Source organism: Macrobrachium nipponense, chromosome 46 (assembly GCF_015104395.2).
Source record: "Macrobrachium nipponense isolate FS-2020 chromosome 46, ASM1510439v2, whole genome shotgun sequence".
Classification (NCBI taxonomy): domain Eukaryota; kingdom Metazoa; phylum Arthropoda; class Malacostraca; order Decapoda; family Palaemonidae; genus Macrobrachium; species Macrobrachium nipponense.
Window position 1 is genome coordinate 2,932,100 of NC_061106.1, and position 17,500 is coordinate 2,949,599.

The 17,500-nt window shown below is 36.5% G+C and overlaps 1 protein-coding gene across 1 annotated transcript in view; it reads right to left on the reverse strand.

Annotated features, from left to right (window-relative positions):
* LOC135214728 (uncharacterized) overlaps nucleotides 1-17,500 on the reverse strand; it is a 768,750-nt gene that overhangs the window by 130,501 nt on the left and 620,749 nt on the right. The window contains exon 5 of the mRNA XM_064249066.1: nucleotides 14,635-14,773. Within this exon, the coding sequence (XP_064105136.1) occupies nucleotides 14,635-14,773 (139 nt within the window). The remainder of the gene's footprint in view (nucleotides 1-14,634; nucleotides 14,774-17,500) is intronic.

Sequence of the window (17,500 nt, forward strand, 5' to 3'; positions counted from 1 at the left end):
TTGAGAGTTTTCAGCCCTATGATCGGCTTATCAACAGCCAATCAGGAGTGTCGTAAGGGACTAGCCAAGACATCAGATGCACGGTTGATGTGAATCTACTACTCGAACCCCCTACACGCACTAACATTCAACTCTATCCTGCACACAAGTTCTCGCTAAATATACATTGACGCCTCTGCTTTTCAATAACCAACTCCTTCCACCCCACCCGCCTCCCCCTCTCTTTCTCTTGATTCTAAGACTACCATGTTGAAAAGAAAAGAAATACCTTTTACGCTGCAAACCAACATTCTTAGTTAAAGGTAAAAAGTTCACTTTCATGAGTCAAAAGCTTCGGTTACCTGAACGAGCACAAGTCAAGGTGATTCAAAAAGATGGGTCTTCTTGAGCGAAGTACTTCATATTCATTCACACCTTGTCGAGGGATTTTCATGGTTCCCGGACGCTTTCAAATGGGTGGTAACCGCGGAGCGAATATCCTACATCCAAACTGAATTGGGCTTATTGGAATAGGAGTATTGAGGACACGCAGTACATCAAACCTGAGAAGTTTTATAATTTGTAACTAGAAGGTTACTCTCATTTCATAACGTTTATATAAACAGCAAAAGAAGGACTGACAGAGCCATGAAAAATAATGATAACTTTCCAGACCATTAATTAATTTTTATTGTTGACACTGAAGAAAGGAAAGTATAAGCCACAAGCGTCGAACTTTGTGTAACCTGAATTTACAAGGTAATAAGAGAGCTCTAGATTTCGATGAGAGAGAGAGAGAGAGAGAGAGAGAGAGAGAGAGAGAGAGAGAGAGAGAGAGAGAGAGAGAGAGAGAGAGTGTTTAGGTACGTTTCAGCTTTCAGTCTCACCTTTTTAAGACATGCAAACAAGATGACTGAAGACCAATTCGGTTGCAAATTCGTATTTTGAGTTACAAGTAACGATTGGCAGTTGGCAACACTCCAACAGAATCGCTGACCAAAATCTTCAAAAATCGTGGAACCATGGGCGTGAGAGCATCACCGCACCTTTCACAAAAGAAAATATCTTACTAGCAAATCATTTTTCTTCTGAACTGAACATTTACTATCCCGAGAACAAAGATTGAGTGAGTTCATATCAAATTATTAAATACCATAAGGAAAGTAACAGTTGCGCTGCTTTCCCTGAAATTCATGAATTTAAAGATCGAGTCAAAACTGCTAAGAGTTTGCAACTGCTTCACGTTATTGTAATCCTTATGACATGCTCAAATAACAATAAATTACTTAAGGCAAAATTGATTCTCACAACAAAGTTCTGATCGTAACTGACTCACAAACAGGCGAGTTAGAAATGTTGAGATGGTAGGCCACAGTGGCTACACTTAATACGGGTCGTGGCATCTCCAGGAATCTATCATGGAGACTGTATGCTCGATAAATATGCTTGAGGTCGCCCATGGCCATGAGTGGCAAGGGAAAGGGACTGTCTATTGCACTAACACACAATGACCTACAACGGAGCATCTATTCTTAAGATCAGCAACCAAGATTTCTCTTAATGCAAGTTAGGAAGGGGAGAACAATGCAAGCCAGGACCACTGCTGCGAGACTTGGCAGGTAACCCACGGACCGTGGGTAGACCTATGGGCAAAAATACCCTGAGGGGGCTGCAAGTTGGGTTTATTCTTGGAGGAACTATTATTACAACAAAGGTTTATCGCACTGATTATAGGCGAAGTCAAGTGAGCTTCCATGATCCTAATGTTAAAAAGCTTGGGGTTTCTTTCTTTAGGAATTTAAGTTTGAAAACTACCATAGATGTTTTTCTTTGATAATATTAACATAAATATTTCTAAAAAAATTACCGATGATTAAAACAATTGTGTGCTGTATTAAAACAAATAAAACTGATAATATTAACGCAAATATTTCTAAAAAAAATACCGATTATTAAAACAATTGTGTGCTGTAAATAAAACAAATAAAACTGCGCCGAAGTTCCTTCTGCGCAATCGAGTTTTATGTACAACGTATAATGCTGCATAAAACTATCAGCGGGCGGTAGCGCTTCATTTGCTCCCAGGATACGGTAGAGTGAGGGTGTGTCGCACGCCTCCGGAAAGCGCTACCAGACGCACGATCCATGGCTAACTGTAACCTTAATAGGATAAATCCTGCTGAGGCTAGAGGTTGCAATTTGGGAAGTTTGATGATTTGCAGCCCTTTAGCCTCAGTAGTTTTCAAGATCTGAGGGCGGACGGACAGGTAAAGCCACCACAATAGTTTTCTTTTACAGAAAACTAAAAAAAAAAAATATTAATTTATTGTGATATAACTTTGTGGAAATAAATTTCTGGCGGAAAATAGCAAACGCTCTATAACTAGCATTATCAGGTTCCTACTTGACATATCTGCTGTTTTGACAGAAATCATTCTTGAAAATTCGTTGCAAACCGTAAAAACCTTGACAGACTTCAGAGCAATAAGATATTTCATGTTTCCTTACAAAACATTATGAAGAAATTGAAGTATTTTTTTTTTTATACAACTACATAAGCATTCGTTTGATTATGTTCTAATCTATTGTTAGCATATTTGTTAAATGAAAACGGCGGTGACAAAGGTCGACAGGAGATGCCTACAAGCAGAGATCTACATTGCAGCAAGGTGGGAGGAGGAGAGGACACAAGATCTCTGGATATATAGATTGGTTGGACTGGGCACGCTCAGACTACGTAGTTTACAATGATATGGAATGGGTAAGGGGACCAGAAGACATATTTCCTAACGAACTGCGAAGGAAAACTGATTATTGCAAACGAATGGAAAGCAGCTCTACAACTATTGTGATTAATAAAGATAATAGGGACAGCAGTCCTCGCAAAGCTTAAGGATTTGAAGTTCACTTCTAACAATATTCAAAGACTCAACGTACATGACGAGCGTTTTATTTTATCCACATGTATAAAGAACGTGGTTTTTCTTCATAGGTTTCAATAATGAATACAGTAAAGAGCAATACCAATAATGCTTAAAGACTGGGGAGTGATCCGATGTCTTCTCCGTCAGCAAGGCTCTCACGATTGAACATAATTATGTTGCAAGAGAGATGCACGCACACGATAGGACACTGAACGACAATAAATATCCCAGACCGAATATCACATAACAAGTAAGACACTGAAGAAGCGAGACATTAAAGTTTCGAGATACATTTACGATTCCCACAATTTATTTGGAAGATGAACAACCACTTAATAGATAGACTATATGCCCTCTGCTTCTATTCTGAATCTCTTTTTTTCCTCTTCCCGACAACAAAATTCCTTCAGAAAGTCAGTGGCTATGAAATTCAGGAAATATTTTCGACACATGTCCTTGCTATTGGGGTTCATCACTTTGAAATTTAGACAATGCCGTCTGATCGATCCATGATCTTAATACCGTTACACCCAGGATTGTGTAAGCACAGATGTACAATGAATTTGGTGAGCGACTTGAATTTCACGAAGGAAAAAGAGCTACTTTATTTTATGACAAACAATGTCCAAATGACACTAAAGTGTCACTGAACTGTTGTGGAAGATTAGGCCCTTACATAAAATCTCGTTGTTCTTGCTGCGTTTGAGTCACCAACCATGAAACTGAGAGAATTACATACCACGCAATAACACGCTTCAGTTGGAACTTCTGAAAAACAAAAATATTCTCGTCCATTCTTATCTTTTCTCTATTTCTTATTTATATTTTTCCTTATTGTACTTTAATATATTTTTCAGAATTCATTCTTATTTTCTTTGGTTCAACCCCCTCTACGTTTTCATGACATACGAAACACAGACTCAAAGGACTGAATAATAAGCAAAAATACACAGGATATTCTCTGAATAATATGCCCCTCCCCCCCGCCCCCCACAAAAATAAGGCTGATTATCAGTTGTCCCACACGATCATAGAAATGAAAATAATTAAAGTAAACGGTAGTTGAAAAGTGGGTCGGTGAAAAAATTTATAAATGATAAACAAATAACTAGCAATGAACAACGCCTAACGTATTGTGTATGTGTGTGTTCCCTCACCAGCGTACTATGAACATATTCTGTAATTTAACAGTAATACAATTCACACTCATATAAAATGTTTTGTGATCTTCGAGGGAGATACTTATGTGATGTTCTTCTGAATAATTCTTATGTCATAATAAAAAGAAAACTTAGAAGCCACATTTTATTCTTTACTCTATCAATTAAGCTTTGTCTAAAATCTTTAAAAGTTGCATGCAAAATAAAAATAATAAATTAAAAATAAAAAAAGCGTAACAAAACAAAAGACAACTTTTACAGCTCTTCCCAACAATATTTTACATCCTTAACTGGATGATAAAAAAGAAGCTTGCGATCGCTTAAAAAAAATTTCCTTTTAAGACTAGTAGTCAGATTCTTTTTCTCAGATGCGAATGCCGACACGTAAAATCACACAGGAATGTTGAAGAAGAAGATTAGGATGGAGGTTGAGGGCAAAAAAAGTAAACAGGGATAAAAATGATTCTCTTAAGTAAAAGCCTGACATTTCTTTTCGTCTGAAAATGAAAATCTGAATGACGCCAAGCCCCCCACCCCCTTCCCTCCCTTATGAGGCATTCATTGTTCAACAGGAAGGTAACAGAACGCGCCATAGTCTTTTCTTTATGGATTGCGAAGTTTCCCACCTCAGTTATTTGAGCGTTTTCTCTCTTCTACGTCACGGCTTTGACATGAGAACTACCTTTCCATTTTCTTGCGTTACTGCCTCTTCCAAGTATCTTCACTAACAAATTGGTCTCTCCAGAAGCAAAGTTGTTCACAGCTTGTTTGATGTTCTTCGCCTGACTAGACATACCACTTCAGAGACTCGTGTAACGTGTCCTGTGACGGAGTTTTGTTGTGTATTGTTCATCGTATGTCATGTTCTTGTTCTTGCCATCAACTTGACACGAATAAGAAGAGTAGGGGTAGGGGTAGTAGTGTCAGACAATCCCTACCTACCGTGGGGTAGGTAGGGATTGTGGTTGCCGAACTTGTGCCGGAATGACGGCAGTCGTGGCCGCGGAGAAGGAAGGATGACGCATTCATATTTTCTGGGTTTCTCTTTCCTTTATATGTAAAGCTTCTCTTCTCGGTTTGTGGAATGTTTCCCTGTGCAGATTACACATAAAAACATGATTCAGTGTGGCAGGAATGAATTGATTTATATGAATATTTCACAAAATGACTTCCTAGAATTATATAAGGTGAGTGAATTGTGATTTGAATGAATATGGAATTAAGAAAACATTAATTACTCTTTGATTCTACGAGTTACGAAGATAAATTTCATATAGCAATCAGAACAATTAGGACTGCAAAAGATGTCTGATTTCCTAAAAAGGAATAGTATTCATATATATAGTTTCCTAATTCTGTTCCAAAGTCCGAGACCTGCATCCCTGGTGATTGTGCAACTGGAGACTGCATAAATAAGGCCAGTCACTTTGATGTTTTAGTAGTTTTGGAAACTTGAGGCCCTACAATATTACGTTACAAAACTAATATTATCCGAGAATTCCTGAACGATTAATGGCGAACTATAGACAGCAAGTGTTCCTGCAACGTTCAGGATTCGAACCGTGGCCTGGTTTAGAATAACGCAACCAGGCCATGGGTCGAATCTTGGCTGGCTTACAAGCACTTTTCAACTTCATTCCATTGAATAGAACTTATTCCTAAGGTACAGTGCATTTTACTCAAAAGATATTTTAGGCTTGATACTCGTGCTTGTAAAAAAAGAAAAAAAAAAAAAAAAAAAAAAAAAAAAAAAAAAAAAAAGTCACGTGTGCGTGTGATAGAACTTCACATTTAGCAAAGTTTGACAAACTTACCAATCAGTTACCATGGGGGAGATGGTATGATTTTCAATTATAAGTAAGGAGTCTGAATCTAACAGGAATATTTACAGTAGAGTCGACATCAACTTGAATCTATCTTGATATACAAATAGTGACTATCAATTGCTTTTTTTTCTGGCCGGCACAGAAGCACTAATCAGTTATAATTCCTCCTGGATGCAAGGTATTCCCAAGTTACAGTGAATTCGATATTAAATCTTATTTGGTTTAATATTTTTGAGTACAAAAAAAAGTCACTCCCGCATTAAGTGAAAAAATATTCAGACTCATGCATCAATATCATATATATATAAATATATATATATATATATATATATATATATATATATATATATACATATATATTCATATATATAGAGCTATATATAGATCTATATATATATATATATATATATAATATTTAATTATTAATAACAGGAACTCATTTAAACTGGATGGTATCTAGCCAAGTCTAAATAAGGAAATGTCATTCGATTGTATTAATGCACAGAACAATTGTATAAGTGATAACGTTCATATATATATATATATATATATATATATATATATATATATATATATGTATATATATACATCAGGGGACAGGAGCAGAGACGGTTGATAAACGCCTTTCAGGCTGATAAAATGCCTTTCAGGGAAAGGAATTTAAAAATCACTTCACTAGTTCTAAAGCTAACTTTTCACATCGCAGTATGCATTCTCAAGGCTGAAAGCGGCGAAAATAATAAATACAAGACATTTTGTCACAAATAAAATAAAAAAAGTACACAAAATTTAATCATTTAAAAAATGAATGATCTAGCTGTAAACCATATCGCTTCCAAACTACACGTGTATGCAAAATTACCCTTCTTGAATGGAAATAAATATGGAAGAAAACGGATGTGTTTGTTTAATAAGGAATTACCAGCATTAGGTTTAAAGCTCATTCTGAAACACCCACGAACCATCGGATCCGTATTGAAGTTCAAGGAAAAAGTGACGTAAATTATAAATATACATGCCCCAGATGTACGGAGTAGTCGGGGGCTCATATATCAGATTAGAAGACTACCAAAGGATCGAATTTATTCTCATCAAGATGTGGGCTACAGAACTGGGAGCACACTATCCAATACTGACCAATACAATATAAGAAACCCATGTAAAGATATGTAAAACACATACAGACGTCAATGACTTTCAAGTTTTAGAACAAGTACAGAGTGAGGGGAAGTTGTCCATCTTTGAGTCTTTAATGATTAAATTGTTTGTTCTGACACTTAACAACGAATCTTCAACACGGTTGTTCATTGCCTAATGTTTATGTATTTCCTTCTAACTTATACTTACTTCTGTTTTAGTCTAACTTTCACCACCAATATGGGAAGGAGTCCTGTGTTTTCGTGGTGTCATTATTTTGTTTTTAGACATCATTAAAGTTAATGTACTTATTATCTTATTTGTGACAAAATGTATACAATTATTTATCATTTTCCCTGCTTTCAGCCTTAAGAATGCATCATGCGATGTGTAACGTTGGCTCTAGAAGTAATGTTATGTTATTAAAACGCCTTTCCCTGAAAACCTGGATCGTTAATATATAATATTATATATATATATAATATATATATATAATAATAATATATATAGTACTATAATATATTTATACACACACACATATATACATATATATATATAAGCTAACCAACCCATCACTGCCCGGGAAAAAACTGAATGATAATCAATAAACTCTCTCTCTGTCTCTCTCTCTCTCTCTGACTCCTACCTAACACCCTTTCTACTCTCTCCCTACCTCTCTCTTTCCTGTTAAGATAGTTACTTGCATTATATTGCCCAGCATTTTTGACATTTTATATTTCACCACTTCTCACCTCCATTCCTATCGGGGCTGAACTTGTACTTAAAGCACATCGGGAGTGTCACTATTCCTCTTAGCGACCACAAAAACTGTGGATTAGACTCTAGTATCTGTCTTTTTAGGTTATTTTTACATGTCTCCCCTTCCCACACCCCCACCCTATTTATGGTGACAGTGATGTCTTACCCCCACATGTATACTGAAATGAGGTATGATAAACTCGTAACGTTTATTTAGTTACTTAAGTCTACAGGCAGAATCAGCTCTGTTTCTGGGAGGCCCTTCCCACCCCCACCCACTTTGGTGTCCTTTGGTGCTAGCGATGTCTTACCCCCACAGTATTCTTTCCCTGATAATAAGTCTCATGTATACCAAGTTTGGTTGAAATTGCTTAATGCATTTATGTTGCAACATACAAACATACACAATACATACATCCATATATATATATATATATGTATATATAGCTCTCTCTCTCTCTCTCTCTCTCTCTCTCTCTCTGTATCTATATATATATATATATATATATATATATATATATAATATATAATATATACATATATTTATATATGCTTAAAAAATCACAGTAGATGCACGTGACTTCATAAATAAGTGAATACCACGGGAAATGATAGACAGGAATCCAAGCGCTTTCGTCTTTATTCAGACATCGTCAAGGAGCTCCTTGACGATGTCTGAATAAAGACGAAAGCGCTTGAATTCCTGTCTATCATTTCCCGTGGTATTCGCATATATTTATATATATATATATATATATATATATATATATATATATATATATATATATATATATATATATATAAGCAAATACCACAGGAAAATGATAGTCAGAAATCCAAGCGCTTTTAGTTAAGACGAAAGCGCTTGGATTTCTGACTATCATTTTCCAGTGGTATTCGCTTATTTAATGAAGTTACGTGCATCTACTGTGATTTTTAAGCTATATATATATATGTATATATATATATATATATATATATATATATATATATATATATATATAATATATCAATTTGTTTTACTTCTCAGGGTCTAGCAATAGACAAGAGGCAAAACAGTCATTGCTGCACTCATATTCCAGGTACATAAAGCTTCCATACTGAGCACTTCATACACAGGAACACTATCAGCATTACCTCCAACAATACTAAACACCCTGTGCTATTCACCTCTACTGTGCTAGCAGTAAGGCTTCTTGGGTATTAAGGTGTTTTCTTTCCAATACCTCTTTCAAGCCAACTAGGTCTTCCTTGCCTTAATATTAATATTTCTGCATTATCCACTATTCTCCAACTGCTATCCTCTATTCTCTCCATACAACCAAACTATCTCAAAACACTCAACCAAATAACCACATCTTATCTGTTATTCATATTTGCATATTTCAGACTTTTTGAGTTCTTTGGTTGCTTCAGACACTAAGCCAACTGATCATTGCAGCAGCTTTAATCTGCTATTCATCTTCATTTAAAATCCACACTTCACTATCACAAAAGTATTATTTCCACAATTACTTAATACATTCCCACTTTGCTTTTCATTGACACTTGAGCTCCCTTCACAATATTCTGTATACACACTGCTGTCTTCCTTGCTTCATATATTCTGCGCTTTGCCTCCTCTCTTATCCTACTCTCTTCTTGCATATCTGTTTCCATTCTTCCCCTATCTTCTAAGTAAATATTCACTGATCATTATCCTCTTTTCCATTTACCCAAGTAGCGTTACCCTCACTCACGTTCACTCACAATTCTCATCTTGCATTTGCAACTATTGCCCTTTCTCTGACTTCTTGCAGCAGCCACTGGAGAGGTAATACACCCTTGTTTCAGACCTATTTGCATTTAAATTCTTCTCAATGCTTTGCTCGCACCACAAAAGCTTTCAACTGTAAACAACCTTCTACCTTTCAATCATATATCCTCCACATTCTCCAAAGAAGGTCAGTGCATGCCATTCATAATTTTTTTTAATTTTCACACTTCTCAAATATTTGATTCCCATATATTCCTTCTTGAAAAAACCCTTTTCCATCTTCACCGGTCAATCTTGCTATCGCCTGTCTTGTTTCCACCATCAAAATCTTCCCATGCACCATCTCTGGTATATCGAGTCAAGATATACCGTCTGCATCTTTTTCTTTTGTCACCTTTACCTGCCTACAATAGAACATATATTCACCCTACTCATTCCTTTAAAACAAGTCCCTCTTCCAGACATACTTTATAAACCCAGGTCAGCTGGAAATATCTTCTAAACCTAGTTAGCTCCTTAATCACACATGACTACTGTACACCAGCATCTGACTGGAAATTGTGTCTACTGGCGTCTTTCTATTCTCCAGTCTCTTAAATTCCATGTTCATGTCCTAAGCAGTAACCACCACAAGCCGTCTCAAATCTACATTGACCTTTATCACTCTCGATCATTCAATTCTGGCTTTCAAAGTGATCACTCCATGGACCTAGATTGTGATAATTTGATGCAGAATCTCTCCATTTGCACATTTTCTTCTAAAACCTACTCATTCATGAACTTTCTATCTGTATTTACTTCACTGTACAATGACTTATTTTCCATGAAATTGTTCTTCACTCTAGTTTTATCATCTTTTGTCTCAATATTTCTTGCAGCCTACTCCATCCATCTTCCTGCACTCCTGTATGTGATCCCATCTAACATGCAACTGGTCCTCAAATAATCGCCTTTTTTACCTTCACAGAACTTCCATTTACTCATAACACCACTTATGTTTTCTATTCCTTCTTCTAACCATTCTATAATTGCAAACAATAACGTCGGTCCTTGATGACCATTAACGGGTTATAACAAACCCACACCCACACATTTATATATATATATATATTATATATATATATATATATATATTTATATATATATATATATATATATATATATATATTATATATAGTTGGTGGTGGGATGAAGACATTGAGAAAGTAGTAAAAGATAAGAAGGAAGGCAAAGAAAAGATGGGAAAAGGAGTCACCAGTCAAGTGGAAGACAGAGAAATAGGTACAGAGAGAAAAACAAGGTGGTGAAAAAGGTGGTAGCCCAAGCTAAAGCAAAGTCGTATGATGATGTGTATAATGAGCTGGGGACAAAGGAAGGATTAAAGATAGATGATGAAGCTATCAAAGGCTAGAAATAAGAGCACCAAAGACATACACACATCAAACAAATAAAGAATCAAGAGGTGTATGCTTGTGCTTAGAAAGGAGGAAGACATTGTGAAGAGATGGAAAGAATATTTCGAACAGTTGTTAAATGAAGAAAATAATAGACTAATAAGAGAGGATGGGCAAGTGAACATTGGCATGGTAATGAGGTTTTCTAGGCAAGAGGTACTAAATGCACTGAAGAAGATGAAGAATGGGAAGGCAACCGGACCAGACATGATCCCGGTGGAGGCATGGAAAGCATTAGGAGATGAAGGAGTGGATATACTGTACGATCTTATGATAAAGATCCTTGAACAGGAAAAGATACCAAATGAGTGGCGCGGGGAGTATATTGATCCCAATTTTTTTTTAATTTTAAAGGGAAAGGCGATGTCCAAGAGTGTGGTAATTATAGGGGCATTAAATTGATGTCCCACACTTTGAAGATACTGGAAAGGATGATAGATGCTAGACTGAGAGAAGAAGTACAAATAGGTAAAGAGCAGATGGGATTTATGAAGGGAAGGGGAACAACAGATGGTATATTTTGTCTGAGGCAAATAATGGAGAAATTCGGGGAAAGACAAAGGGACCTACATATGGTATTCATTGACCTTGAAAAGGCTTATGACAGAGTCCCGAGACAAGAGGTATGGAGGAGCCTGAGGGAGATGGTGCCAGAGAAGTATGTGCGATTGATACAAGAGATGTACCGGAATGTATTTACCAGAGTGAGGAGCAGTGTTGGGGAGACAGAAGGTTTTGAGGTGAGAGTAGGATTACACCAGGGGTCGGCTCTGAGCCCATTTATCTTTTAACATAGTGATGGATGTTATAATAGAGGAAGTAAGGGAGACAGTACCATGGAACATATTGTATGCGGATGATATTGTTCTGTGTGCAGAGAGCAGGGAAGATCTGGAAGTGAAATTGGAAAGATGGAGACAAGTACTGGAGGACAGAGAATAAGTAGATCCAAGACAGAATATATGTGTACCACCACTGAGGGGGATGATAGAGAAAGTATTCAGCTTGGTGGAGAGCAAATAAGGAGAGTTGATAAGTTTAAGTATTTGGGATCTTTTGTTAACGCTGGAGGAAGTATGGAAGAAGAAGTAAAACATCGGGTACAGGCAGGCTGGAACAACTGGAGAGCGGCCTCGGGAGTTCTTTGTGACAAAAGAGTGCCGCTTAGGTTAAAAGGAAAATTTCACAAGACGGTGGTAAGAACAGCAATGCTGTATGGTACGGAAACAGCAAGCATGAGAAAAGCAGAGCAGAAGAAGATGGATGTGGCAGAAATGAGAATGCTTAGGTGGATGTCTGGGGTAACAAGAGTGGATAGGATCAGAAATGACTACATAAGGGGGTCAACTAAGGTGGTGGAAGTATCAAAGAAAGTGCAGGAGGGGAGGCTGAGATGGTATGGACACCTGTTGAGGAGAGATGAGGACCACGCTGGGAGACATACTATGGGAGTGGAGGTGCAAGGAAGAAGAAAGAGAGGGAGACCAAGAAAGAGATGGAAGGACTGTGTGAGAGGAGATTTACATGAGAAGGGAATTGATGAGGCAGAAGTGCAAGATAGAAATAGATGGAAACGGCTCATCCGAAACGGCGACGGACCCCATATAAAAATGGGAAAAAGCTGGGAAGAAGAAGAAGAAGAAGATATATATATATATATATATATATCTAATAAAAGGAGCCCATAAACACCAAAATATAGAGAAAAAAAAGTACTATATTTCAGAGACTGCTGTCTCCCTCTTCAGGTAGATGAATGAGAAAAGTTTACAGAAAAGGTGGTATTTATACCAAGAGGTCCATCCACAAACAAGCCATTTTAAGTCACCCCCGCTGATAATCTTCCTTTAATCTTCTTAAGGGTTGGTTGAATGAAGAGGTTTGTGTCGATCGTGTCCGAAATCCATGCTCCTTTTGAGATGTTCATTACCTGCCTCTCTTTTATTAAGGCCGATTCCATCATTTGACTCTTGTACCGGCAGTTGCTGCTATAAATTACACGTGACAAATTCCAGTTTATTCTATGGTTATGTTCATTTATATGGTTGAAAATAGCAGAGTTCTGTTGTCCATACCTAACTGACCGTTTGTGTTGTATTAATCTCTGGGGAAGGGATTTACCTGTAAATCCGATGTAAGATTGGTCACAGTCCTGGCATGGGATTTCGTATACCCAGAGTCCTTTGGAGATGCCTTTTGTTGGACGTTAATTCAGGGATTTGGCCTAAGGTGTTTGGGTAAGTAAATACAAAAGGGTTCGATTTTCCGAAGGGATTGGTTATTCTCTTAATCGTGTCCAGGTGGGGAATTATTATTTTATTGTTGGGTGTATCTCTGGTCTTGTCTTTAGGGGGTCGGTAGAAAATTACGTTTGCTTTGTGAATTGCTTTCCTCAATTATATGGTCAGGATATAAAGACGAAAGTTGCTTGCGAATTAGTTCAAATTCTTTTCCAGGAATTCTGGGAAACAACAAATTCGTAAGCTCTTAAGAACAAGTTACTAGCTACACCTATCTTGATAGTACTGTCGTGATAGCTAAAGTAGTGAATGTATGAAAGTGAGAACGTTGGTTTTCTGTATATGGTGAATTTGTATTCTGTCGTATCTCTGATTATTAAAACATCAAGAAAAGGAATTTTGTTGTCTGTTTTCCCATCATATATATATATATATATATATATATATATATATATATATATATAATGAAACAAGAAAGATATCTGCATAGGATTCTTTTTTCGATTATTCCAGGTTTCCAGGTTTATTTTTACACAAAACAGTCACATACGCTAACTGTAATTTGTATGAAAGTGTGCAATTGGTTACTGAAGACAAGAAAACAATTTCCTAATTAGAAATAACAAAAAAAATCAGTTTGCATGAGAATGTAAACACCAAATAGATTTTATTCTTAGCACTGGCAATCGAACCTTCCTAATGTATTAGTAACATCATGAACTAGGGATTGTTACTTGCAAAACCTCTTTGCAGACTTGAGAGTGGATGTAAATGTAGATCAAGGTTTCCTAGTGCCTTTTTTGTTATTATAACAAGAAAAATATACGGCGTAACAGTCTTTCGGTATTTGTCTTTTTTTTCTGCCAGTTCAGTTAAATACCAGCAGTTTGCGTTCTATACCTCACTAAAGATCTTTAATTAGGAAAGGCGTCCTATAATGTTCTTTTCACATCTACAAACGGACGGTATGAACGAATTTCGGCGTCTATACGCATCTTATCACTTTGCATTGAAGGTACTGTCACATATCAGGGAACTGAATAGAATAAAAATAAAGTATTTTTTTCTTAAAGGTCTGGAAACAAACCAGACATAATTATATAAGTCTGACATGTCACAGGTAATTTGTGAGGGGGAAAATGAATTAACCTAAAGTTTCCTTTGATATTCTCTTACCACTTCCACCTGCAACTGTTTTCCACTTGAATGTCGACTCGAGGTTTCGTTAGTAAATTATAAGTACGTAGCTAACCAGCGGTTCTATCTTCTAAGATGTGGGTGAGAGGCACACACAAAACTAAGCGAATAACCATAATTCTAAGGCGAGAAACGTCATCGTGGAGCCAAATTCCCGTAGTCTAAACCGAAAAGGACAACGAATCACTGTTCTTTGTTTTACCTTGACATCCGAGCAATTCTAGTCTCAGCGAAGGGTGGGCATGCCAGTCGATCACGTGGACCCTCACGAACCGTCCCACCAGAGGCGGCTCCACGTAGTTGTGACGGATTTCGTGGGAATTGATGTTGGCTTGGAACACCTGCAGGACAGAAAATAACTCAAATCAGAACAAAAACAAAACCTCTTGAACCATCCGTTATAGGACGATCAAGAAAAAGATACACATTTAGATATCACAAGGTGTTTCAGTAATGAAAGTGTAACACTTGTTGATGTATAACATAAAATTAACTCCTAAATCTTGAGAGTGGTATGAATGTAGTAAAAATCTGTATGATAATTGTGTAAGAAGAATTGAGAATTCTTCTTTCATGCTTTAGGGTGACTTTACCTAATTTCGTTAGTAGCTACCAAGAACTCGAAGCAAAACGGACAATACCTTCAGAATCTTTCTTACACGATACGGATATAAAATTTTGCTGTTTCTCGCAGCAGTAGAGGGAAGAGATTAACTTGTCTATTGTCCATATCGGACAAGAAGACGACGCTTTTGTTTGAAACTGTTTGGAAACACATGACATCGAAGGCGAGTCAGATATTCTAACAGGTAATTATAGTGGTCACAACTAAATCAAAGTCTCTATTGTTATTCCTTTCTCTGAAAAAGAAAAAAAATATCAAAGCCACCTGAAAAATACATTTTCATAAAAAAACGGATTTGAATCACTTTTACAGCCATATATTAATTTTACAAGAAAATCAAATACAGAAAATATACTGCTGTTGAGACCACATGGGAATAAAATCTTGAGAATGAATACTTTTAAATCAAATCTATACAAGGACATTTCTCAAAAGGTCTTCGCATCGATTGAATGTGAAAGTATGCACAAATGAGCAATGAATGAAAGAAAAGTTATCGTTTTCAAACATCTTTTGCTGACGTGGGGCACTAGTTAATGAGATGGGTATATTTGGTGTTCTAAACCTGCAAATGAATAACACACTGCTCGCCAAACCCCAAATTTTCCATTTTAGGTTTTAAAAAACCAAAGTATCTGATAAACTAGGTCTAGGCAAAATCTATTAACACGGTGGAGTGAGGGATAACTCAAGGGAGTTAGGAGACGGAACTGACTTCAAAATCAAAATTAATATCTTTGGCGATGGGACTTGACTTTTAACAAGTGAAGCATCTTACTTCACCAACTTGGTGTTGATTGATCTGGACAGGGATTTAAAGAAATTTAGTCATAAAATTTATTAATAAATAAAGGTGAACGAGAAAGTAAACGACACTGTGAATGGCTGAGTGTTGAGTCCTACATACAAACCTGATGGTGCCAAAATCTTAGTAGAAATGTGCTGAAATGGCAGAAAAGTATAAACTTGAAGTGAATTATTAATATATATTAATTTTCTTGTCTTAACATGCAATTTGTCTAACTTTCAGTGTTTTATATCAACATAAGCTATTGTTTTCTTATACAGAAGATCTTGCATGTCAGAACACTTTTCACGTGGCTTCTTATCCTGGTATATTATACAACTTTTCACAGTCATAAAAAGTCGAATCCAAATTCCTCGTTTGCGTAAACAATAATTTACTCTTTAATTGACAATATGGAATGCTTTAGGAGACGGCGAGATCCAGTAATTGCTAAAATGCAGTGGCAGGCTGTGAGTTCAGTTAAGAAATGCGTGTACTTTGATTAACTTGGTGGTATATTTTGAATTAGACTGAGAAATTAGGCTTACTGATACTAGATTAGTATTACAGATAAGATATATAAATAAATATCAAATAAAAATTTAGAACACACAACACACACACACACCACACACACACACACACCCATATATATATATATATTATAAATATATATATATATATATATATATAGATTATAAAAATATGTATATATATAAACACCACATACACACATACACACACCACACACATTCACACACATATATATATATATATTTATATATAATATATACTAGCTGACCCCACGCCCAGCATTGCCTGGGTAATCTCTGAATGACATCCGATAAACTCTCTCTCTCTCTCTCTCTCTTTCTCTCATTCCCGTTAAGATAGTTGCTTCAGTTATATTGCCCAGCATTTTTGGCATTTTACATTTCACCAGATTCTGCTTCATCATATTATCTGCAGCCATTAAGGGTTGTGTAGCAATGTCAGAGGGTTTGACTGCTTTGGAAAATAGTATCGTAGATTATCCCAGTATTTGGCAAAAACTGTCTGGTTTTTCTTTACACAGCCGGTCCTGTCTTTACACAGCCGATTCTGTCTTGAACATTCAAAATGTTGATATCAGAACCTTGTAATGATAAGTTAAGCTCATTTAATTTCAAAAGTACATTTCCAAGATAGGCCACCTTATATACTCAAACTTCATAAATGAACTGGGTTGACAGAGAAGACCTCTGGTCCCAGAGAAATACTTCAATCTCATTTCTCAATTCATACAAATGTGAAAGAATTTTACAGCGAGATAGCCAACGCACCTCTGAATGTAGCAGCAGAGTTCTGTGAACGGACCACACTTCATGACACAGTGAGGCAAACACTCGAGAATGAAGAGCCCTAGCTTTGATGAATTTTATTACCTTGACTTCTCATTAACTCTCTCTTTTATATCACTTGGCATTTTTTTCACAGCTAGTGCCTCTCTATGAAGGCAGCAGTGTCTATGCTCAACACCAGGGCAACGTTTATTATGAGACCAATAACATCCTTTACTGGGCCTGTCATTGCCTTTGCACCATCAATGCAGACAGCTATGCAGAAGCACAGCAGTTTTGTGTCTCGGTGACAGAAGGAAAACCTTCTTGTAATCAT